Raw genomic sequence first — 26,835 nt, 5'->3', positions numbered from 1 at the left:
TAATTGATGATGATGATGATGATGATGAGATGTAATCTAAATGCAATATTATGTTTGTTCTATTTGTTTGGGAGCTCAATGAAAAAAGAAAAATGGATAAAAAAAAAGGGGCTCATTGAAATATTTTTAAGGTGCCTATTATACATGGGTCAAATATATGCTTGTATACAAATAATGATACAATATAAAAGAATATTTCCAATATATTTTTATAATAAGCTAAGGAAGATAATGATAAGGTGTATGACATCTACCTGCTATCTTAGCTCGAGTGATACATCTTTGTTGCCACGCAACTCTTGTAGCCTCTCATATATCAACACGTATTCCACATTATTACTCATTGTGTGCTATATATATATATATATATATATATATATATATATATATATATATATATATATATATTATTTGAATAAGTTCCATAACAAAATAACTTTCTTTATGAAAATAGGACTAACCAATTACAGTCAATTTAGACTATTCATTCAAGGATGTCGTCTCTTATTTATATCAATTATAATTACAAAAATATAGTTTTGTTTGTAAATTATCTTTTCTAGCAGTCATACTACATTTAAACTAAAATAAGGGAGATTTTATTAAACATTAACGCACCTAAATTTACTCGATATCGTTACTCGTCGAAATTGTCTAGCGTAGTTATCAACTCGTCGACTCTCATATTTTTGCTTATATCCAGAGATTTATAACTCTGAATTATGCACAATCAGTTTTATTGTAAAGTTAACACCCCTATTTATAGCTTCTATGAAGAAACTAATTTTGAATTCCATCCTTTTCATACCTAGAACTCCTTCAGAAAACTGGTTATAAAGTTGTCCAGATTTTTTTGTCCATAAATTACGAAACCAACAAAATGTTCCATTCATTTTAACATTATTCATACAAGCATTTTATATATATGTATATATGTTATAATATCTCTAATTTCAACCTTTTAAGGTTCACCAATCCCCTTTTTTTTTATTTAAAATCTTCAAAAACACGTCATGGAAAAACATATGCAATAGCATAATTTACAACTATACTACGCTTTATATACCACAAATCATTATTGTATTTTCATTCAAATATTTCTTTTTTGTCCGGCACTACCACCTAATTTCTTATATAATTCATTCTTAAGATTTTTTTTCAATCAACTCTTCCTTACATGAGAAGTGAACACCCACAATGGTCCTTCACCTCTAAAGGTACCAGTTTTTCTCAATTATAAATTTCTCATCATTATAACATTTTAAGCACACCTTATAATATAACTTAGTTCTTTTAAAAATCATTCTCCTCACACAATTACATACTAAGAGTCCACTGGGGTGCTTAATATACAATTCTATTTCATGCAATTAATCCTTCATTAGCTGGCCATTGAGTCTTAAGAGCCATATCATTTTCTTCATTATTTCTTATTACTTTAACACCCAATACAACATAATCTAACCCAATTTGATCAATTTATAGTCAATTTACATTTTCCCTAAAATTCTACCATAAACCCTCACATAAAATTCATGATTTCTATCTCAATTGTTATTTGTTTCGTATAAAATTGCTAGGTTAAGTTTAGAACTTCTTATTTAATGTTAATCTAGTCTTTGAATCCCAACTAGTTGAAACTTTTTAGAACTTCCACCTTAAATACCCTTGTTGTCATGACAGGGGTCTTCCTTGAATTCCATCATTTTTATCTCTTGTTAGAGTGTTTAACATGTGGTGGTGGGTGATTCTCTCAATTTCTCATTAAATCCCTTGGCATTTTTTTTTCTCCTTAAAACAATTTGAGCCAACCTGGGTTGACTTAACTAACCTGCCACTAGCGACATGAGATCACGACAAAAAGAAAAATTATACTCTAAAAAAAGAACCTAGCAAAAAAGACCGAAGTTAAATAAAAAAAAACATTAATAAAGAAAATGCAAACTGACCCGGGTTAGCTTGATCAATGCGCTCTCGAAATAACAAAACATTAAGACAAGGAAAAAAATGACTAAGCTCAATGGCAAATAATTTAATGCAAAATGATGAATCTAAAAAAGAAGTCATAAAAATTGAGAAAAAAAAATATCGAGTCCACTGAGGTTAACTCGACCAACCCGTCACTTGCGACATGAGACCAAGATAAAAAAAAACTTTCAAAAGAAAGACCTGACAAAAAAAACCAAAGTTAAATAAAGAAAATAAATAAGAAAATGCAAGTTAACCCAGGTTAACTTGGCTAACTCGCACTTGGGATAACCCAATAGAAAGAAAAGTGAAAAAATCACATAGCTCAAGGGCCAATAATTTAACGCCAAATGATAAAATTATAAAAACAAATCAATTTGTTAAAAAAATAAGGAAAAAAAATCAAATCAATCATGGTTAACTTGATTAACCTATTACCCGGGATATGAGATCAGGATAACACAACAAAAAGAAAATTTGAACAAATAAAGAAGCCAAGGGCTTAATAATCAAATATCAAATTATGAATTTGAAAAAAAAATCAATTTTTAATAAAGGATTGACTTGTTGGAAGGCAACCATAAAAAAATAACAAAGTAAAATATCCAACCGTAAAATAATTTAAAACTCAAACAATGCAGACCAAATATGGTATAAAAACAAAATGCAAGAAAATAATCAGGGGCTAAATTGAAAATCTAAAAAAATAAAAAAAAGGATAAAAAAAAGTAATTGAAAGAAGGAGGACTAAAACTGGATGAAAAAATCAAATGAAATTAAATGTTGAGGGACAAGATTGAAAAAAAAAATCAAGAAAAGGATAAGAATATAGAAATCAAAATAGTATGGACCAAAAATGGATTAAGAAAACAAATGCACTAAAATCAGAATGGACTAAATGGAAAATAAATAATAATCAAGAAAAGTATAAAACATAGAAATAGAGCAATCAAAAGTAGTGTGACCAAATCGAATAAAAAATCAAATTGAATAAAATGTCCAATGATGAAATTGAAAAAACAAAACTTCAAAAAGCATCAAAAGCCAAATAAACAATAATCAAAAGGAGGCCAAAATCGATAAAATTACAAACTAGATGACACAATTGTTTTTTGAAAGGTTAGGCCTGAATTTCTAGGAAATGAGAGAGAAAAGAGAGAATAAAGAAAAAAAATTCACTGCAGCCCAACCAAACCTTCTCCGTAAACACGCGTCACACCGCTAGATAGAGTACGACTCACCACTCGCAATGATGCACAAAAGCATGATTTTGATAACTGAAAAGAACCTCACGCACCATTTAAATGGCATAAAGATCATCACATGTGTTGCACGCGTTAGCAACTTGTTTTTATCGTGTCAAATAAAACCATGTTGCAAGTTCCAAATTTGGATTTCAACAAGAATCCATAATAACGAAGGTTTGTAACCACTTCTGCAATAGAATCCAATTGCATTCCCCACTTGTTTTGAATTGAATTGACCTAATATTAGTGTTTTGAATCAAGAGTTCAGTGGAATTCAATTATTGGCAATAAATCGTTTCTCCAAGTCACCATTGTCCATGTGTTTACCTAAAATGATCCACCTCTCAAATCTTTTGTAATTTGATGCAGAGAGAAATTAAAAAAAAAATTGTACTTAAGTGAGCATATTACAAAATATACTAAAAGGGCTTAGTGCTCCTGTTACTGTTTATATAGACACAAAGCAATGTGGATTGGAGCAGTGTAATGGCAGCCCAGCCCTTGACATAAAGAGTTGCAAGGGCGGCAGGGGAGGAATGGGGTTGTCTTTTCGCTAGGGTGCATTTGGCATTGAAGGGTTAGTTGGGGAGAAAATGGTCAGCACAAGTTTTAGTGAGGCTGCAAGCCATGGGGAGGGGGCACCTAGCGCTGGCGCTACCCACGCAATAATAATAAATAAATATACCACAACTGATAATATTTTTAGTATTCATACTATTAATTATAAATAAAATAATACTATTTATAGTACAAATAATACTATTTTTATACGAATATTTGAAATTTTAATAACAATAATAATATTTTTTAACACAAATACTATTCATTATACAAATAAAACTATTTTTGATATTAATACTTTTAATTATAATAAAAATTAAAATATTTATAACACAAATATACTATTTTTTTATAGTAATACTTTTAATTATAGTAAAAATTAAAATATTTAAAATCCTTCATCAGAACCCAATAGAATTGAGTCACGCCAGACCCATTGAGTTGGGTATATAACATCGGACCCAAGACAATCAGGTCCGCCTCAAACCCAAGATAATTGGGCCCTTTTCCATGACCCATGCGCCATGTGGCGCTTGGGCACTCCCGAGCGCCACTTAGCGCTTAGGCGGCTCCAATGCAAAGGGCAGACCCAAGCGCCACCTGGAGCTTGGGTCTTGGCAAAGGGCCCGATTGGCTATGGTAATTCCGCCGCCACATGGCGCTCGGGTCCGGACGCGTCCGTGCCCAACCCCAAGTTGGGTCTGGAAGCATCCGCGCCCAACCACATGTGTGTTTATATAACAATGTGTGTTATAAATATTATTTTTTCTCTTATAATTCTAAGTGTTCATATCAAAAATATTATTATTTATGTTGTAAATATTATTACTTTTATTATAACTCGAAGTATTGATATAAAAAATATTATTATTTGTGTTGTAATCATCCTTGAAATTCTTAATATAATTATTTATGTTATAAATATTATTATTTTTATTATAATTAATAGTATGAATATTAAAAATATTATCATTTGTGTTATAAATATTATTATTTTTATTATAATTAATATTATTAATAAAATAATTAATAAATTTGAAACAAAAATTATTATTAATATTATTATTTGTGTTATAATTATTTTTATTTTTATTATAATTAAAAATCTGGACGCGTCCATGCCCATCTCCAAGTGGGGCTGGACACAGCCACGCCCAAACCCAAGTTGAGTCTGGACGTGTACACGCCCACGTCCAAGTTGGGTTGGTCACATCCATATCTGGACGCGTCCTCGTCCATACCCAAGTTGGGCCACACAGCAACACCCAAACCCTAATTGGGTCTAAACACGTCCACGCCTAACACCAGGATGAAACCAATTTTAGATATGTATTCGTGGTTTCGAAGTTATGCAGAAAGGTAAACAAAATATCTAGTAATGTCAATATCAAAGATCCGAGACGAATCTTGTCGTTTGGACTTTGGACACGATTTATTGTAACTCCTTCTAGAGAATGTTAAAATGTAACTTCAAGAGATAAGATGACATTACTTCCTTTTACGGCCAAATTTGATTCGATGTCGTCTGTCTAGAAAAGCAATTTTTATTAAACAAAGCTCTAAAAATGCATGGTGAATAGTGAAAGACACAGCACAGTTTATTGTGTATTATTATAGTAAATTTATCTTTATACCCCTTAGTGAAAGAGTTAGAAGGCTGAGATATGGGGGTAGTTTGATCTTTTTATATTAATTCATTACTCATTAAAAGAATAAACATAGATATTATTATTATTTTAGATTATTTTTTAAATTATTATTTCTACCTCCAATAGTTTTAGAAAGTGTTGCAGACACTCAAATAGAAAATAAAATAAAAGATCAACAACTCAAATAGATAATTACACTTGTCAAAAAAAAAAACTAAAATAGAAAAATAATAAAAGGCTGGACACCACATAAATATTTATATATATATATATATATATATATAATAAAACCATACTCCATTTGTCAAAGGTTTTGGTTCTATTTCTTTTATTAACTATTTCACTTTATTTCCAATATACTTAAATAGAGAAATAATAAAAGGTTATTAAATGATCGTTGAGTTCTTTTGCTTTCAGTTGGTGCCAATATGTGTGTAGAGAATTATTGTAATTCTATGTATAAAAAAATCAAGAAATCAAAGCACCAATGGTGATAGTTAAACGACGAAGTATCGGAGAATATATATGTTCTTTTAAATATACACTTTTGATTTAATTTTTCTTATTTATATATTTGGTTTTCAAGTAATATCTTGAAATGGATGGAACTTCTTCCCATAAAATTCTCCAGAAACAAGACTTCTAGAGAGCTGTGGGAGAATATATGGCACGTCATATGGTTCTTGCTGATCACTTCTAGTTCAAATCCATAAAGTTCACTCATTCGCACAAATGAATTGTTTTTGGATTTGATTCGATCAAGTCGTAAACGTCTGGTCGAATTCGCTCTTCGATTCGAGCTGATCTCGGAAGTGATAAACATAAAACATTATATATATTTGAGTTAGCTTTAGAATCACTTTATTTTCCCAGCTAAAAAGAAAGTTTTGCCTAAAATATAGATATGCTTGTTCTGAAGAATTCAAGAACTTCTCTTTTTACTATTATTCATTCAAACCTAAAACAAAAAAAAAAAAAGCAAACAAAACTAAGCATAAAAACATGAAAATATTATTAATATTAATATTAACAACAACTAAACAAACTTTAATGAAGAAATATATATAGACACACTTAAGAAGAGAAGAATAATTCGTCAAATTATACTACAAATTCGTCATATATATATATATATATATATATATATATATATATATATATATATTGGATACCCGAAACACCCATCCAAACACCCGATAAATGGTTTATAGATATCTAAACTTGAGTGAACTTGAGTTTTAATTAAATACTAAGGTAGCGTTTAGATTGTTTTAAGACAAAAAGGATAGAAACAATGGAGACAGAAATGTGTTTGGTTAAATGAACAGAGACATGAAAATGTATCTATCTTTGAAATAATTTTGGAGTAAATTTATGTACTTTCAAAACAGAAAATACAGAGGGGACATGTCTCTAGGAACAATATTTATTATTTTTTATTTCTAAAATATCCTTGTAAAAAACTTTCAATTCTAAAATTGTTCAAATAAGACATGTAAAGATACATATTGTTATTATAATAATTTTAAAACCCAATTCGAGGATCGACTCAGGACAAGGCTCGGGTCACGAGTGGAGTTAACTGTTGACTCGAGTCAATGTAAGGACAAAAGTGATTATTATTATTGTTATTGTTGCTGCTGTTTTAAAACCTGACTCGAAGGTTGATTTGGAGTCAACCTGAGGCAAGGCATGGGTTACATATTAGAAGGGTCAACTTAAGTTGATTCGGGTTAATTTAAGGATAAAAGTTATTAACATAGTTTTAAATCCCGACTTGGAGGTTGATTGGGGCAAGGCCCAAGTCATGGGTTGAGAGACTCAACAAGAGTTGACCTGAATCAATGTATGGATAAAAATAGTTATTATTATAGTTTTAAAACTCGATTCAGGAGTGGACCCGAGGCAAAGTTCAAGTTACGGGTTGGGATGGTCAACCCAGTTGACCCAAGGTTTTTTAAAAAAATAGTCAAAGCAACCTTGTTTTGACCATTTTTTTCAAAAAAAATTCAACGGGTTTTTGACCTGTGTTTTATCACGGGTTAACCTTGGTTTTTTAATTACCAGGTCAGATCAAGTCAATTCTTCCTCTAATTTTTCTTAAACTCTGACTAATCCAGGCCCGAGATTATCTTGTCAAGTCAGTCTTGGTTGTATTACTAAGGTTATTATAATATTATTAATTTCAACACTCAATATAAACTAAAGTAAACAAAAAATATCTAATTATTTTTAAAATATGTAAGTTTGACAACCATACATATTAAGGGTCAAAAATAATTTTTTATATTTTATTTTATCTTGTTCACTATACCAAATAGAATACAGAGACAACCACTTTATCTTATACATCGCTATCAAATATAATTTTATCTTTTTTTTTTTTTCCTGACTTGTTGTCTTTATCTTTCCTATCATGAATCCGCAACCACACAAGATTGTGGTAAATCCTAGTATGCTAACGCCCTCACGCCCAACTGGAATCAACTTTCAGAGGAACTCAAGGGAAAGAAGCAGATGGTTATAGACAACAGGGACTGGTTTTAGTGGCTGCATGTCTTCTTGGTTAGCTTATCCTGACCTTGCACTCCACTCGTCCTGCGGAAAGTTCTTGGATTTGGAGCTTATTTTCTTTTTAATCATGTGGGTATTCTTACAGCTAAAACTTGGTCCTCTCGCCAGAAAAAAAAGTACACTCTCCTCAAGCTAACCATGCACATATTTTTCTTTTAAGATTTGCACAGACACATAAAAGTTGTAGGAGCTTTGCAAACCAGATCAATTTAGCTTTATATATCCTTACCAGTACTTGCGGTAGTGACAAAGCTTATTCACTGAATATTGTAGGGTTTATAAATAAAATATGGTAGGATTTTTATCTTCTTCTCCACGTCGAACACTGAAAGGGAATTCTATGATTATAACAAATCTCGATGTTTGACGAGTTTGCTTTTTATCACAAAATGGATAGTTATTGATGTTGCTAGGCAACCAGGATGGATGGATGACCTTGTTTTTTATTTCTCAGGTCTTTCTTTGAGGATAATATCACTCTTAATATTATCGTAATGGTTGTTTTTTAAAATATTTTTTATTTAAAAATATATTAAAATAATATTTTTTTATTTTTTAAAAATTATTTTTAACATCAAAACAATATAAAAACACCGAAAAATAATTAATTTAAAGTAAAACAAAAATAAAAAAAATTATTTTTTTTGAAACGTAAAAATAATCGAAACTGATAACTAAAGCATGGTGGGAACCCAACAATCTAACCAATGAGATTATTCCACGTGTTGATCCATTTACACTTAATAATGTCAAGAAATATGTTTCACAGATAGCACTTTTATATATGGCGAGCTTAATAGAGGGTGGAGCATGCGAATTGGTTTTCGTGGGTGGAAGAGTTTTTTCTTTCTTTTGACGGGAAAGATATCAATGTTTTGGGCTGGGATGACACCAAGGCTGGTCGTCATGGATCCTGAACTGATGAAAGAGATTCTTTCTAACAAGCTAGGTCACTTTGGAAAGCCTCCATTAAACCCACTTATTCTAATTCTCTCAAAGGGACTGGCATGTCAAGAGGGTGAGGGGTGGGCGAGACACAGAAGGATAATCAATCCTGCTTTCCACCTAGAAAAACTAATGTATTTTGTTTCCAATACCCTGAACTTAACTAATCTTATATGCTTAATTACTGACATAATTGACTGCAGAGCACTAATCCATCCCATCATTGCTGGTGTACTATTTATTCTTGGAAATTTCTCTTAAAGAGGATGATACCAGCATTCTCAATCAGTTGTAGCAAGATGATTGAGCAATGGAAGAAGATGGTCAATCATCAAGAAAGTTGTGAAGTGGATGTATGGCCTGAACTTCAAAAACTCACTCTGGATATCATTTCAAGGGCTGCATTTGGAAGCAATTATGAAGAAGGGAAGAGGTTATTTGAGCTTCAAAAAGAACTGATTCTTTTTGGTTTTGGAAGCTATGCAGACCTTGTACATTCCCGATTTCAGGTACTAATTACAAGCCTTCGATGATAGAAATAAGAGGTTTGCAATTATCTGTAGCATTTGTTTCTAATTAATTGTCTCGTACAGATTTGCTCCGACAAAAAAGAATCGAAGAAGGAAATTGAACAAAGAGATCATATCAAACTCAAGGAGAGCCTCTCTTATGTTCCTATTCTGTTTTTCAAAATGCATGTGTTTAAAAAACCAAGTAGAAGAAGTGATTCATAGTCAAATGTGGTTTATAAGCTTTCATCAAGGCAATTTGACTCGACTTGACATGAGAAAAGGTCTAATTTCACTTAGCGTTTTACATTAGAAATTTATGTTCTAAATTCAAAATTCTCCGACAAACAAAATACAAGAATCACAATCAAAACCAATTAACTACCAGATTCACTTCATCAATTAATTTTCTCTTAAACGAGTAATCCATACAGCAACTTGTCATCTTTATTCATTTGATAGTTTCTCATGAAGGAATGTTAAATAACAGCTTCTTTTGGGCAGGAAAAAAAAAAGTAGATTGCAGTTTCATCTTATATAGGATAAACCAATAATACTATCACATTTCTGCTACTCTACTTATAATGGCATCCACATCAGGGATTAGTGTAACACGCTTCTCAATCTCCGCTACCACACAACAAGTTTCCTCTCCTCTATTAATAGCTACAACATCTTGAGCAAATATAGAATTCATACCTGGGGAGACCTGCATCGAATTCAACAATTAGATCACTTATTAAAATGTAAAATGTGTATCAGCATGCTGATTTTATTTGCAGTAACTCAGACACCACATAAACTTGAAACTTCATCACAATATAGTTATCAAAAAAGTTCTCATGCAATTTGGGTAGATTCTGTCCAACAAAGGTTTCTAATGGTTTGAGTTTTAGTTGTGGGTAGTTTTTGCTCCAAAAAGTGAGAAAAAAATTACTTAATGTTACTTTTAAGTTATTAGCATGTCCACAGAAGTAAGACAATAAACTTTTTCCAGGCCAAAATGATTCTTCATTCATCGGTTTAACTGCACTCTTCATTTTATTTATTTTTGAGTGGGCTAAACATTATAAATGACTCACATCATAAAGGGTATCCCCAAGCTTCAGCTTAACAGCACCACTCCTGTACACTAGCACTTTACCCATGTAGCCCGCTGGTAACTCATCTAATCTGCAAGTCTTCTCAATTGCACGTGCACCTCCTGATGGCCTAGAGCTTTCCTTAACCTCAGGGCCAACTGCTGTAGCTGATCGCTTTATCATGGGCATAGTTGGTGGTAACTGAACAAAGAGCATACTTGCTTCAACATTTTCCTCCTGCAAACCAAAACTCAGAAAGTTTAAGGAATAAAAGCAGCAGTACTATGGAATCTTTAATTATCAATTTACAAACCATCAAACCAAGCTCCACCGCAGAATTTGTTGAATTTTCATCGTATGTTGCAGCTTCGGACACCTCCCCAAATTCCTCTTCGTCAAGAATTGCTGTAAGATATATGAGTTAGCATAACTGTACAGAACAAAGTGCAAACCATCACAAAGGGAGCCTGACTCCCAGAAAACAGCAGAAATAAAGAAACGACTGAGGATAACTCAAACCAGTAACCAGAAGTTTTGAACCAATTAGGTAACTGGGCAATGCCTTGATCATTGCAAAATGCATGCAACCATTCAAAGTTCCATATCACAGTTATCCCATGTTCTTGAGTTATGTAATTCTTTTCCTTTTAAAAATAAATCTCAAAATTACCTGAATTTCCTGAATATGGCCTCCTCATAGGAAGACTCACGGGATAATTACTGTAATAATCCTGTAGTACATAAATAAACAGCGAACATAACTTAGTAGACAGTTGCACACAAACAGACTTGGTGTGTGAGAGGGAGGAAGGAGGAAAAGTTGGAAAAGGCTTAGAACAGGAAAAAAGAATCTACAGAGTGTAATGAGGCTTGCAAGGCTGAGTCATGGTTCACCTACCCATGGTTCAATGTATTCTTTCTCTCTCGGGCCTGGAGCATCGGCATTACCTGCCAAAAAAAAGCAGTTCAAAAGCACTTGTACACATCATTAGTAGCAAATAAGAAAATAGTGAATCCAAAGATAGCATACCATTGGAAGATGAACCCTGATCTCTGTTAATTGTACTCCAGCTTGGAAAGGGCTTCGTTGCAGCAGCTCCAGGACCAAATGCAATGTCAAGTTTCTGCACTGCATTTAAATCAACAGATCAAGGAATTAATTTTCATATTTCCAGAGCTAAGAAACCACACAGTTCTATTTCAAGAACACGATGTGTTATTTCTCTCTCTACTAGAGTTCTTGATACAGAAAAAGTCATCGCCCCTGCCAACCATAAAATGGTATAGTTTCCAGGATTGTGCTATGGTCTAACATCATTATGTTTAAAAATTAGTGGGGACTAAGTGAATGATTCATAAACAAGAAACAAATTATAATGTAGCTAGGATTTGTCAATCCATTGGCTGCTTTAAAGTGGATTAATAACAAAGACAGAGATACAAACACTAGAAGTTGGGGCACGTATGCATTTGACAGATCAAGAGGCACAAGCTTGAGAACAAAATACACAGTATGAGAAAAATAGCTGGATTTCTTTCATAAACAACTCGAGAAATTGAGATGATAACCGAATCCCAAAACAGAAAGTGAGATGACAAAATACTTAAATTATGATGCCAATCCACGAGTACACGATCCAGTTTATTAAGAAAGGGACTTACCTTTCTTTTCGTTTGTAATCTTTTGCTTTAGGGACCTTTCCTAATGAAAGATGCAGAGAAATCACATATAAAAAAACCGAAAAAGAAGGAAATTGAATCAAATAATTCACTGGTTTCGTAATAAAAGGAAATAACAAAATTGAGGAATACATACCTGGAATTGCTTCATCAAGTTCATGGCCTGTAGAGTATCCACATTCTCCACCTTTTCACTGCAAAAAACGAACATATTCGAAAATATGACACAACTAAAAAAAATCATCCAAGCAAGCACATTAGTAATGGGGATTAACCAAAATGACATATTACGTTTTAACTTCCGGCTTTGGAACTCGGCGTGGAGGAGCTTTAGGCATAAACCTATACTGCAACACGATCAGATTAAACAAATCATCAGCAAAAGAATACACAGGAAGTTTAGGAGGAAGTAAAATTAAAATGGAATTGGGGCAGACCTTCCTCTGGGCATCTTGTGGAGGTTTGGACTCCATATATTTAAGAATCCAACCGATAAAACTTGTAACCAGCAAAAATAGGAAGAAAGTTTACGCAATCAGTAAACTACAATCAAAAGGTGAATAAGAAAAGAGAACAGAAGATAGATTCATATTCATATATATATACACAGACAGAGTGAGAGAGAGAGAGAGAGTTAAAGAAGAAGAGAATGAAAGGGGCGGTTAAAGCTAGCAAGTTCGTAAGTGCAGGGGAAGAGGTGGTATTAGCCAATGACCTGAAAGCGGCCACCACGAAACTTCAAGTCTTGCGAGTTTAAAGGTCACTCTCAAAAAATAAATACGAAATTATAAAAACCTAGTCCTTTTATACCAAACTCAAGGCGCGCCTCTCTTATGTTCCTATTCCGTTTTTCACGTGCGTTTTCGATTTGGAAAAACTACATACTTGACCAGCGCAATGTTACGATGGACTAAAAAAAAAATTGAGTGGAAAGAAAAATGTCCAAGCATTTTCAACAGGGAAAATTGAAGAAGATCTCTAGTGAAATACTATAAATAAAAACCTTGATTTAAAAAGTGCAATATCCAACAGAAAAAAGAAATTATAAGGATAATGGTGAAAATACCATTATTGATTCATTTAACGTAAAACCCCGGAAAAAATAATAATATAAATTTATATACTGATAATGTCTAAAAATCCAAGATATGTAATTAAAAGGAATAGTGATTAATCAATATATTTAAGTGCTTGAATTTTTTCTTCCTAATTTAAAGGACTATAGGCTAATAACAAAAGCTTCAATACTTGCAAAAATAGTCTCAATTTGAGGGACTTAAAGACCCTCTGATCAAGGTTGTAAAAAATATTTTTTTGACACGACACGAAATATATAATATAAACTCGAATTGTAAAATTGTAAAATCATAAGTAAAATATTTTAACTAATTATATAATGACAATTTCAATCAAATAGTAGATAATAATATAACGCAATTAAAATAAAAATGAAATAAACAATATATAAGTCCAAACATCTTAAAATACAATACAATTATGTCTATAGAATTTCATTAACTAAAAATTAACAAACCTAAAAAAAACAATCTATTGGTGTGTCATGTAAACTAAAATCAGTCTCATTGATTTTATCTTTCTCGTTATTCCTAGAAAATTCATCAAAATCACCATCATCTAAAGGATTATTACTGCTACTACTAGTACCAACACTGATATTATGAACATTAGTGTCACTACTAGTACAAACACCACCACCAATATTGTCATCAATATTTAACTTCAAACTCCTTGAATTATCTACATTAACATCATTCTGAATCTCTAAATCATTTTCGGTCCCATGATACTTTATTTCAACATTATTAAAAATTGTCAACAAATTTTTTACTTTTGTCAAACTCGTAAAATCAATCTGATTTTACTCGATTTTACCGAGTTTAACCGTTTTCGAGTTTTTAACCTGATTTCACACGTTATATACATGTTGACTCGTAAAATCGTAAGATTTTAAGAGTCAACTTGCGATTTTGACAACAATGCCTCTGATGATAAAGTCAATATATTTATGGGAAATGTATAAAATGATTTAAGACAATAAATTATTTAAAAAAACCTTAAATTCAAGGAACAAAGATGTTTGTTCTTGAGTTTTAAGTTGGTTAATGCTCTGAAATTTATGTATTTTTTTTTATCTTAAGAGATTAAAAGTTATGAACCTTGTTGTTTTCAAAGAAGGGAAAGATTGGAAAGTTCTTTGCTTTCGGCGACATTAATGAGAGGTAAATATTGATTACATATCATTAATGAAATAGTAAGTATGATAAGTCCCTTAAAAAATGTAAGGCCCAGCCCACTCCCCCTTGCAGAATATTGTCCGCTATGGCTCAGCCCAACCCGGCTTCCACGCCTCACGGTTTTGTTCCTAACAGCCCACAGGCCCCAAAACGCGTTCTACAAGGATAGGTACCAACTACCTTAATATGCTAGTTTGGACACTCTTCTTTCGATGTGGGATGTTACAAAAAACCGTGTATACACCTATAAGTATAGAGAAATTATTACCTTAATATGAATGATTATTCTAGATTGAGAGGCATGACGGTTTATCACGTCGTTAATATTTATATTGCAGATGGTCGTCCAGGATTAGGCATATAGCCTTAGAACTTAATAATGTCTATATTCTTTAGGTCTAGCATGTTTGCTAAACCCACGATACCCTGGGCTTCGCTGACTGCCAAGTCCAAGTTCTTTGAATCTAGCATGTTTGTCAAACTCATGTTACCTTGGACTTACTTTGGGTCTGACAAGTTTACTAGACCCATATTATCTTGGGCTTGGATGACTTTTAAGTCCAAGTTTTTTAGCACTGTCATGTTTGCCGAACCAACTTTATCTTGGACTTGGCTAACTACCAAGTCCAAGTTCTTTAGGTCTACCATGTTCTCCAGACTCACGTTTCTTTAGACTTAACTTACTACCAAGTCCAAGTTCTTTGGGTCTAGCATGTTCGTCACACCTACGTTACATTGGACTTGGTTGACTGTCATACCCAAATACTTTGAGTCTGGCATATTTTCCAAACCCATTTTATTTAAGAAGAATTTTTATAAATAAAAATCATGACAAAAATTAACTCATTAGTTGCCCTTCCAAGCCTTTTAATGTGTAATCTTGTATTAAAGGCTGAAGAGATTTTAAAAGAGACAAACGGTCAATAAATGTTTTGTCTTTCCTTGGGAAGAAGTGATAAGGCTTTGTAAATCAAAAAAGATTTCTAGAAAAAAGAAAAAGGATTTTGGGAAGACCATCTAACAACGCATAATAAATATTTCAAGCTATTAATCTTTTTAGGTTTATAGATGATGTGACTATCTTTTTAGGTTTATAGATGAGGTGTCACATATCTTGCATTTCTATCTTTCTTTTTTTCTTATAATTTGCCAGTTAATTTAATGGTTAAAAACATTTGCTTTTTTTATTTTATTTTTAAATCTAAAAAAATTTATTAAATTTATTTGAATGCACTAAGCCGGTATAAAATATATCTTAAGATCATTTAAATAAGGATTCAGTAGGAATTTAGTCTCAATTTACATACAAGAATTATTTTATCATTGAATAAAAAAAGAAAAAAATTACGGGTTGATCATAAACCAATTCCGCCATCAATTCAATATATATATTTATTATTATTTGATTTAACGAACAAATCCTTAAGTCGACCTCTTTTCGTTCAAGAACATGTTATTCGATGTTATGTTTTTGGATATTGATTTTAATGAATGAAAGCGGGCAGTGTGTGTGTGTTCTTGAAGAGAAATTAGATGAAAATAAAATGAATTAGCGCAATTTGTTGGATAAATAACTAAAAGGAAACAATAGGATTTGTGCCAATTTGGGCCAACTGTTTTCAGCGCACAGCAATCTAGGGGCTTACTTTGCATGAAACCATGTTCTAGTTAAAGCCTCTCGTCAGTAATCACAACCAGCTTAGCAAATTGCAGACCCAGATGCAGAACTCCGAAGGAATATGTGCTTCAGAAAACAATGTTTTCACCACAGCGGTCAGCTGCTTCCTTCTTTTAGAACCTTAACATCTAATTATTTCAGAAAGAGCCAAAACTTCCATGGTACAAAAACAAATACTAACAGAAGCCATGACAATTGGATCTAACAACACCTGATTGAAACCTGGATGAAGGATGCAGTGATATTTTAATGTTCCCTAGTTTCTCGCGGCTTGCACTGACTGAGTCGCAATTAGTTGAGCCATGACAGTAGCATACTGCACAGCTGTGTGTTGCGAGCTATAGTGATCAGAGAGACCGTACTCAACGAAGTTTGGTTCCATATGCATGAAATGGCCTGGTAATGATCTTTTTGAGATGGCTTCTTGCCATATATCAACAAACTCTTCCATGACTTGCCTGGATTTGTCAATTGATGACAAAGGAAGATACTCCACCTTCAACAAAACAAGCAAGTTTCATACAGTGGATCATGTTTCGCCAGCTTAAAACTTTCCTTTTTAATTTTACACATAGATATCAACCAAGTAATATACCAAGACACCAAAACAGTTGTTACAATCATATGAAACAGATTGGAACGCTTTCAGAAGAACATAGCATAACTAATCCCAAGAATAGCAATTTTCTCGATATTATATGATTTTAAAATTTTACTACTAAACTAGTAAATTGCTATCCTCGATCCTCAAATAATAGAACAACACTTGAAAATCCTTCTCTTCTCCAAACATTTGAAACATGAATTCTATTTATGGATTGTATCCCACTTAGTAGCTACAAAACCTTTACATTTGATATGAGAGAATTAGCGACCAATCTCATTAGGCACTTCATATACACACATTACTAACCAAAAATAGGCAGGTATTTTAGCATGCCGAATCCTTTATATCAGCCAGGACTGGAATTGACATCCTCTGGCAAAAACTCAACTTCAGCTAGCATTTCATTGTCTACAGCATATTCTAACAAAGGTTAATTAAAAAAATTCGCCACAAATTGGTTTCTAATAGGCATTAAGCAGCTAGCTCCATGTACTGGTGACAACAGTGGATACAAGTGCACCAATCCTACCACTTTAACATTCAGATCCAACAGTATGCAAGAAGGCATGCTAACTCAAGTCCTAAAGTTTATCATACTAACATATCAAAAGCAAAACAACTCCAATGGTTAATGCAAGAAAATTAAGATGAAATTAAGCTCATTATTACCTCCATAATAATTCCTCTCAAGTTGTCGGAATGAGTTGGGGTAACTTTCCCAACTCGCAACTGAAAGTCCCCGAGTTGATACTGAAAACCCTACATAATAATAATAATAATAATAATTCAATAAAACCATACATCAAAATTATGAGAGCAGAGCATCATATCATAAACAAAAGGGGAATCGAAAAACCTCAAAGTAAAGAGCAACCCTCGACTTATAAGACTGAAGCTTCTCCATTATTGTTTGAATGGAGGAATCTGCCTCGAGAACAATCCTTTGACCTCGGATTATGAAGTAATACTTATTTGGCTGCTCTGGCAAAGAAATACCCAAGAAATCTCGCGGCAATTCAGGAGCTTGCGATTGGTCTGGGTTTTTCAATTGAAATTGATAAAAATTCAACTTATATTTATTAAAAAGAAAAGAAAAGAAAAGCACCTCGTAGTATGGGTTTATAGTAGGTGACAGTAGCTTTCCATCGGCCTTCTTTAACGCCGTTAATGCTCTCCACGCACTGAGTTACTTCATTGAGGATTTGGGTGTTCACGGTTGTTCCTGCGTTGGGTTGCCAATGCAAAACCCTGTAGAGAGACAGGCACAACTTCATTATCCAATTTCAAAAGTAAGAAGAAAACTGTGATTAGGGTTTTGGTCAGCTTTACCATTTGAGTGGCATTGTTCTGGAAAGTGACGATGCTGAGATATTCTCCCTTGATCTTCTCTTATCGGTCAAATGTGAACTGCTGAGTCTCCAAAGATTTTAAGAATAATTTGATTGCATCGACCCCATTCCCATTTTGGGTCTAACAGAACCCAAGACCTAATTCAGCAACAGCTAGTGCCTTGTTTGTTTTGCTGGGAAAGCAATTCCTAGGAAAGCAATTATCGGTCTTTCATAATATACAGTAAAGTGTTATCGCTGGCCGGATCGATTATTTTTAATGTAAAGAAAAAATGTTTAGGCGATAATAACTTAACTTAATTTGGCATAATTTTACTAGCACGCTTAGAAAAAATAAAAATTCATAGAGTTCAAACCGTAATAATTTCATGTTAAATAATAAATATTAAAAAAAATTTAAATAAAAAAATTTATGTCAATCTGAGTTAACTAACTTGCCACGCTGAAAACAAAATGAAAAAATTTAAATTTAAAAAATACCAAAGTAAAATCAATAAAAAAATACTAAAAAAAAATTATGATTCAACTTGAATTAACTTAACTAACTTGCACTCGAAATAACCCAACAGAAAGAGAAGCAAAAAAAATCACAAAGCTCAAAAGCCAATAATTTAATATCAAATGATGAAAGAGAAAAAATCAATTTCAAAATGTTGAGAAAAAAACTCGAGTCAACCCACAGAAAAAATGTTAACTCGACTAACCAACTACCTGGGATATGAGATTAGAATAATCCCACAGAAAAAAAAAATGAAACAAACCACGAAATTTAAGGTCAATAACCTAGTATTGAATTATGAAATTGAAAAAAAAAATATTCATAAAAAAACTTAAAAAAAGATTGAACTTAAACCAATACAATATTCGAAACAAATAACTCAAATCATGAGCCCGAAATTACCTTGTAGAAGGCAGACACGAAAAAATAATAAAGCAAACTTCCCAATCATAAAAAAAAAATTAAAAAAAATAAAAAAACAAAATAAAATCAAAAGAATAAGGACCAAATTTGGTATAAAAACTAAATGAAATAAATAAATTAGGGATTAAATTAAAAAATCAAGAAAATAAAAGAATACAAATTAAAAGAATGATAACCAAATTTGGATACAGAAATTGAATGAAATAAAATATAAGGGGGACAAAAAAAATTTAAAACAAAAGAAATAAAAAAACAGCAATTAAAAAATGAGAATCAAATTAAATACAAAAATAAAATAAAATAAAATATTCATGGAAAAAATCATAAAACGATAAACTTCAAAAAACATTAAAATCAACACAAATAACAATCATATTATTAAGAGCCAAAATTAAAATAAATACAAACTAGAGGACACAATTGAATTTTGAAAAGACAGACATAGATCTCAAGATTAGGAGACGGAGAAAAGAGGAAAGAGAAAAAAAATTCATCATCGTTGAACCATTACATACATCAACACATGTGTCGTTCCATTAGCTTCATCGCCACTGTACACTTTTAAAGACATGGTAGAAGATGGTTTTTCAACACAAGACGACAATGCCTAAAAGGCATGGGTACCATCCAAATATCAACCACTTTTTTTTTAATAATATTCATATTTGTTAAGTTACAAAATTATCCCTAGCTGAAATTGGTAATAATGGGAAAAATTATTTTAAAACAAATATATGAAAATGACTTTAAGAGAGCAACCTTAGTTTTTAAATTTTAAAGGTAAATTTGTCATTTTACTATTTCAAAAAACTGAAAAGACAACAAAGTCTTTATACGAAAGCTTAATAATTTTTCGCTTTTAAAGGTAATTAAGTCATTTTATTGTTTTGAAAAATATAAAAAGACCAAAAATCTCTCTTATGCCAACCTCTTCTTATTTTTTTTTTAAGGATAAATTAAGTCTTTGTACTATTCTTTAAAAAAAAGGAAAAAGATTGATTTACCTCATTCAATTTATTAATACCATTGAACCTTATGAAATTATCATTTCGCCTCTCATTTTGCACTTATTTAGCTCTTAGGAGGCCAAGAGCATTATTATATTGTAGCAATCCATGATGCAATGTGTCTTGCTTTATAGTGAATAACTGAGAACTTTTTTTTTTAATAATATTATTTTAAAATTCTTTAATCTATCTTTTAATCTTATATTTAGATATATATTAAGTTTCCGTAAAATTCTTAAGTCAATTAACAGAATTAGTTACTTAATTTGTATATTATTTTTTATTCTCAAAATATTTTTGTAAATAAAATAAAATAAAATAAATACTTTCATGTGCAAGTTACATTGCATATTTTGATGGTTTATTCGGTTTATTCTTAAATATTTTGTTTAGATGATATATTAGAAAGTTAACAAATATTAAAATTTGCTCAATTAAATATAAAAATATGAATTCAAGAATTAACACTATTGTATAAAAATAGATTGAGACATTACCTATATTAAAAAAACATATTTTCTATTCTTTATTATTATTGTTTAGGCAAAAGCAAATAGTTATGCATTAGTCAACTTACATGCACTTTGCTTTGTTTTGGATCAAATTAAAATTTATTTTTAATATATATATATACAAACACACACATTGCTAATTTTTTAAAAAAAACCAAGAAAATCTTCAATTGTGAATTGAAAATCTAATGTGTGCATTTAATAAAATTAATTAAAAATTATATGTGTAAATATGGCCTACAAGGCTAAGGCCAAGCCCCTAGCTTTCTTTTTTCTTGGTTCAAGCATGTCGTCTACCCTTTCTTTAAAAAGAAAAAAGCATACGACACGTCATTTATTGTGATAAATGACTTATCATCTCCTTGTCCATATTCCAACCACTAGAGATGTGTTTAAAAAATCAGGGTGGAGTTTATTGCACATAAAAAATCATTTATAACCTATGTTCTCTAAATAATATCTAATAAACATCATTAGAACATCAACAAACCAATCTCTTAATTGAAAGCACCCCTAAATTGGTCAAGAAAACACAAAATTAAACCAAAAAAAATCTTTCTCAACCTCGATTTACTTTTTTTTTGGTAAGATGAAGGGTAAAAAAAAATCATCAATCAAACTTTTCTTATCAAATAGAACTCAATGACACAAAAAATAACTTTTTTTTATAAGATATAGTCAATCAATAACTTTTTCCCTTAAAAAACTAAGATTCTAAAACTAAAAGGAGCTAAAACAAAGTCAACACAAAAATATGGGACTAAAGATAACTTTTCCACATGAATTTGAGATAGAGCACCCTGTTTTTTTTTCTTTGTTTGGTTCTTAATTTTTTAATCGTGTCTTAAGGCTACAAATTAAAACCACAACTCATTAAATTAATCCAAAATCAAGCACTAAAATCTTATCAAAACTTTCGCATCTTAATAAAATACAAAGAATAGAAACCATTTATCGAAAAAACATATAAAATAGAATACAAAAGGATAGGATAAAATAAAATAAGAAAAGTTTGATAATCAAAATTAAAAAAAAAACATTATTATAGTTTATAATGAAGTACGAGGGATGCTAAAGTGAACTTGCACTATTTAAAAACCTCAAGCCTTTTAATTTTGTTTGTAATTGTAATGTAATATAACTAGTTAAATAGATAGTTATTGGAAGTTAAATGTTCTAATAATAAAATGAAAATTTTCAAATTTTAATTTAATCATATATATCACACATCCAATGATTGATGCACATCACTTGTTGATAATGATTGATAAAAAAAATTAAAATTATTCCATTGTTATAGAATTTAATCATCACAAATTAATAATTATCAACCTCTTAATACATATTTTAAATACATTTGATATAAAACAAAATTAAGAAGAAAAATTTATTAGATTCAATACGTTTGATTATTGGATGAAACATAATTTATATGCTAACCAAAGCAAGTTATCTCGTGTAAAAAACAATTCAAAATAAGCTACACATACAATGTTTCCCTCACAAATTATACCAATTAAAAAAATTATATATTGTTTTTTCAAAAAAATTTAAATAGTTTGGTGAAAATAACTCTTAGCATGTAACCTAAAGTGTGAACATAAATAGCATTATGTGAATATAAATAGAAAAGCTACAAGTTATTTGGCACATATTTTATCACGGGTTAGATAAAAAAAAAATTAACAAAAAAACATGAAAAACATTTTTAACGTGTTTTTTATATCAAAAACTTTTTTTAATTATAAATCAAAAAGCTAATACATGTATTTAATAACATAAATTAAGAATTATCTACGCCAATAAACTAAAAAAAAATAATTATGATACCAAAGACTGGACTAGAAAAATTAAGAAATAAATACGAATTAAGATATTTAATCTCATTATATAGGCCATAGACCCGGTTGCATTTAATAATTTTTTTTTAAATGAATTTCTTATTTAATCAAATGATAATAAAAATATACATGCACATGAAAGTGATTGGATAAAATCCAAGGAACATAAAGATTTTGTAGAGTTGCACAAAAGGAACATGTACTAATATTGTTAAAAATATTATATTTTTATTCAAAAATCAAGCAAAAATTAAACAATATTTAACCAAAGACTAAACTAGAAAATTGAGAAATAAATATGAATCAAGATATTCGATCTTGAAACATGGGTTATGAACTTGGTTGTTTTCAATAACTTTGTTTCTTGGAATCACTTTTTTTATTTAATAAAAAGATAATATCAATAGACTCTCGTAGGAAAGCGATGGAATAATATATATATATATATATATATATATATATATATATATAGAGGATTTCACAAAAAAAAAAAACACCTACTAATATCAGGAAAAAAAATACAATCTTAGTCATAAACCAGGTAAAAATTGAACGATATTTTATATATAAAAAAATTATAAAATTTTATTTAACTTATTTATTTTAATTAATGTTAATTAAAATCAAATACCTACAAGTTCAGGTATCTCACACACTCATTTAATTAATCTATTTTAAATAATTAATGTTTAAATAAAAATAAATTAAAGATAAAAAGGGACCACGTGTTTGGACTTCTTTCTAATGTAGTTATGTAGTTTCATTGATATCACTATAATCGAAACTTGCATTTTGCAAGGATACGCGAGCATGTTATGCAAAATTCTCCACCTCCTTTTCCACACTTCAAAGATACATTCTATCACATTGTGTATTGGCAAGTATGCATAATTGAATACTTCCTTCTAACTTCTTGGTTGTCTTTGACACTAAAAATTTAGTAGATTATATCTCTCACTTTTATATGGATCTAAAAATCCATACTCATTTGGATATCTAGAATCTATCAAATAATATTTATTTATGATAACAAATACACAAGCACACACATGTGTGCCATCGATAGCTCTTACGAAATGCTACATGAAAAACAAGAAGTATTGATTGTTAAATGATTGAAAAAAATCCAAATAATTTATATTTAGCATTAATGATATATAAGTTCATTAGTTTTACCTTGAAATGAGGCATATATCTTGCATCCATCTCAATTTTTTTGTGGCCTGTTTCTAAATTCAGGGTTTTCTAGTTTTATAACATTTACTACGAGTAAACAAACTATTGTCAGAACCTCATTAAAGTATCTACTAATAGTTTCACATAAATCTTTCTTAAACTTCTCTATTTGAAGCATCTCATGTTAATGCATAAAGAAATATGGTTCAAAATCAAAGCTTATGCTTTGCAATGTTGCTGCATCCATTCTAAATATATTGACACATCATTTTCAATGTACTTGTAAAATTTTATTCAATCATGTCATACCATGTTGTATGAAACCATACAAAGTTCTTTTTCTATATAATTACTATAATACATGGAGAAATCTCTGGTCATGCATGATACTAGTTTACAACGATCAAACTCTCGCCTATAGAATGATTCACGATCCTTGTCATTACCGTTGTCATTGTTATCATTATCTGTATTGCCACCATCGCTGCCGCCACCACCATAATTAACATAATCAACAACATGCGAATGTTGAATAGCGCATTAAACCATTCGAATTTCATATCTACAATATCAAATAATATATAGTATTTAGGAGTATAATAAATTATAAGAGATCATCAAATTGCGTTAAACTTCCATATTTGTTAACAAATTTGGAAATCTTTCTACACATATTGTACGTGTTACTACTTGTTGGACTAAATGATCTCATTATTGGTGAGTTCGGAATTATATAGATTCATCCCATTACCTTCACCTTATTAATTGATTTGAACTTTGTATGCCTAAAGATTTTCCTTTGACTTTTTCATATTATCCAACCTCTCATTAATGCTCTCATCATCAAATGCATTTTTAAATTGATTCCAAGCCTTCAAAATCAGCCAATGAAAATTTGAGAGAATCTAAGTTTGCAACTTTCAAACTTATAATGTAACTTGAATAATATACAAGCATCTCTTGATGACTATCTATATTTTTAACTATTTATTAATTTTACTTATGGCATTATATGTAGCTTTATTTTTTGCATCATAATCTTCATTCACATGTACAATATTTATTCTTGTGAATGTGCAATCAACTGTGAATTCTAAGATGGAATTAACAATGTTAACTTAAGAAATATTATAGTTATACCCAAATTAGTATAGCTAAAAAATTTTAAAAAATATAACTTACTTATGTTTATAGATATAGGCTTTTATGTATCAATCTTCCAACTATTTGCAGTATTTTATGAATATGTACTTTTAATGTTGAAAAAGACATTGTAGTTACCCATATAACACTTATATAGGAATGAATGCAAGTGTAGTCCGTATTTTAAATGTTGAACATTTTTTTATTGAAGTTGTCCAACTATATTTTAAAAGTTATTCTTTTAATCTAAATGTCTCATCCAATTTTTCTCATTTAAGTTGTCTGAATCAATTTCTATAAAGTTAGGTAGAGAATGTTAGTTGTTGAGCTAACTCATTTTTATGGTTGAGTAAAAACAAATTTAGGTACTTATCACATGTTGCACTGTAAATAATATAGATAAGTTGTAGTACCTATATAGAAAGCTTCCATACAATCACAATAATAGTAAAAGTTGCACATCTCTAGAAATAACAGTAGCAAGAAAAATCAAAATACAATGCACACAATGAAAGATAGACTCAATTCAGGCACTAGTCCATAAATCAGGATAATTACCTCGACATATTATTTGATAGCATGAATTTTAAATTAAATAAAATTTCAATTACATGCTCAACTTTAAATAAATAATCAACAATGTTAAGGTGTTTAACACCAATTTGAAACCTATGTTTTGTTAGATATCCCTTGTTGGTGTATAATACTCGCGATCTCACTTGTATTAGCAGGTACATTGTATAAAATTCAAATTCTCATCAACACGTAACCAAATTTCCATTTCACCATCATAACTAATTTTTCAATTCAAAGATGATAACTTATAAATCTCTTTGTTTTTCCTAGCTGAATTTATGCATTAATGTGGAAATAATATTTGATTTTAAATTCCTTGAAATTAATCACTTATTCATCCATCAATAATTAAATTAACATGTTAATAACCACATCCTATAGTAAATTAACCAACCTAATTTAATAATTTTAATTTTTTTGCCCTAGCCAAAATTTCTCCTTCCTTAAGCATGAGTATTCTTTTTCTTTCAATTGATCCAAATCACTTTACCATACATCTTTTATTTACTTAACACAACTTTACACAATTAATCTATCAATTGCATTCAATAGTCTAAACATAATTTTTCTTCTATTTGGGCGAAACCCTTGTCTAAGAGGAGAAATGAATTTCTCTTCAATTTTTTCAAATTGAGTTGCTGCCCAATCATTTTTCACATAAACTGTCATAAGTCAACAATCAAAGTATATAATCTAACACCTTAACATATAATTTCAAAATCCTTATAAACTAAAATTTTCCATTTAACACTACACAAAAACTATCTCAATTAAGTGTTTTGAAGAAGTTTCTTACCTAACTCAAAGAAAAAAAAAGGTTAAGAGCTTGGAAAAACACCCTTATCATCACTTTTCTTCCTCCCCTATAAGAACTCCTTAGTCAAATATTTTCAAGGGTTTAGACCGTGGTTGTCAAACTCGCTAGTTGACTTGTAAAATCGTATGATTTTACGAGTCAACACAAATATACCGTGTGAAATCGGGTAGAAAACTCGAAACTCAGTAAACTCGGTCAAACTCAGTCAAACTCGATTAAAATCGATCAAACTCGGTGAACTTGGTAAACTCGGACCGAGTTTACCGAGTTTGACAAAATTAATAAAAACTATTGACACTTCTGAGTTCTGATTCTTTCGCCTTCGCCTTTCCTGAAAACAGCTATTACAAATCAATTAAGTCATCCTATAATTTATTTGAAAAGTAATAAAATATATAATTAAATTATGAGTTTACCTTTTTGTCCAATGCGATGGAATTTGGGAAATATAGATAGCTTGCGTGCTTTAGTTTTCAGTGAGGTAGAAGAGAAAGTTAAATCAAAGTATAGTGGGGTGGGAGGAGGTGGAGGAGGATTGGAGGAAAAAGAGGTGCTAAAGAATGCAGCTTTTGTGAGATCTGAGGGTTCAGTGGGAATGACAACCAAGTACTGAGCAAAAGCCATGGAAATGACACTGAGTTGTTAGTCCTGACAAAGAGAGCGTAGGAGATGAGCTTAAAAGTGAGAGAAGAGAAGGAAGAAGAAGACTGATGTTGATGATGATTTGAGAAAGAGTG

At 30.7% G+C, this 26,835-nt stretch overlaps 2 protein-coding genes across 4 annotated transcripts; both read right to left on the bottom strand.

Annotated features, from left to right (window-relative positions):
- Positions 1 to 9,822: 9,822 nt before the first annotated feature.
- Positions 9,823 to 13,017, bottom strand: LOC18100354 (uncharacterized). 2 transcript variants are annotated; one of them, XM_024603378.1, is made up of 11 exons: positions 12,931 to 13,017; positions 12,653 to 12,713; positions 12,507 to 12,562; positions 12,352 to 12,409; positions 12,198 to 12,237; positions 11,566 to 11,664; positions 11,434 to 11,483; positions 11,206 to 11,266; positions 10,849 to 10,940; positions 10,536 to 10,772; positions 9,823 to 10,162 (listed from the first exon to the last, which is right to left on the bottom strand). In XM_024603378.1, exons 2-11 carry the CDS (start codon positions 12,686 to 12,688, stop codon positions 10,013 to 10,015), a joined length of 879 nt encoding a protein of 292 aa, XP_024459146.1. In that variant the 5' UTR covers positions 12,689 to 12,713; positions 12,931 to 13,017; the 3' UTR covers positions 9,823 to 10,012. The 2 variants fall into 2 exon arrangements, with proteins under 2 accessions (XP_024459146.1, XP_006381642.1); XM_006381580.3 differs by lacking the exon at positions 12,931 to 13,017 and having other exon boundaries at positions 12,653 to 12,924.
- Positions 13,018 to 16,004: 2,987 nt separating this feature from the next.
- On the bottom strand, positions 16,005 to 18,323 carry LOC18100353 (mediator of RNA polymerase II transcription subunit 20a). 2 transcript variants are annotated; one of them, XM_024603072.2, is made up of 5 exons: positions 18,085 to 18,323; positions 17,861 to 18,003; positions 17,612 to 17,736; positions 17,425 to 17,514; positions 16,005 to 16,644 (listed from the first exon to the last, which is right to left on the bottom strand). In XM_024603072.2, the coding sequence occupies exons 1-5, from the start codon at positions 18,096 to 18,098 to the stop codon at positions 16,405 to 16,407; spliced, it is 612 nt and encodes a 203-aa protein (XP_024458840.1). In that variant the 5' UTR covers positions 18,099 to 18,323; the 3' UTR covers positions 16,005 to 16,404. The 2 variants fall into 2 exon arrangements, with proteins under 2 accessions (XP_024458840.1, XP_006381641.1); XM_006381579.3 differs by having other exon boundaries at positions 17,612 to 17,790; positions 18,085 to 18,319.
- Between the last annotated feature and the right edge of the window lie 8,512 nt (positions 18,324 to 26,835).

Source organism: Populus trichocarpa, chromosome 6 (genome assembly GCF_000002775.5).
Source record: "Populus trichocarpa isolate Nisqually-1 chromosome 6, P.trichocarpa_v4.1, whole genome shotgun sequence".
NCBI lineage: Eukaryota > Viridiplantae > Streptophyta > Magnoliopsida > Malpighiales > Salicaceae > Populus > Populus trichocarpa.
This window is presented reverse-complemented; position numbering and strand designations above follow the sequence as displayed.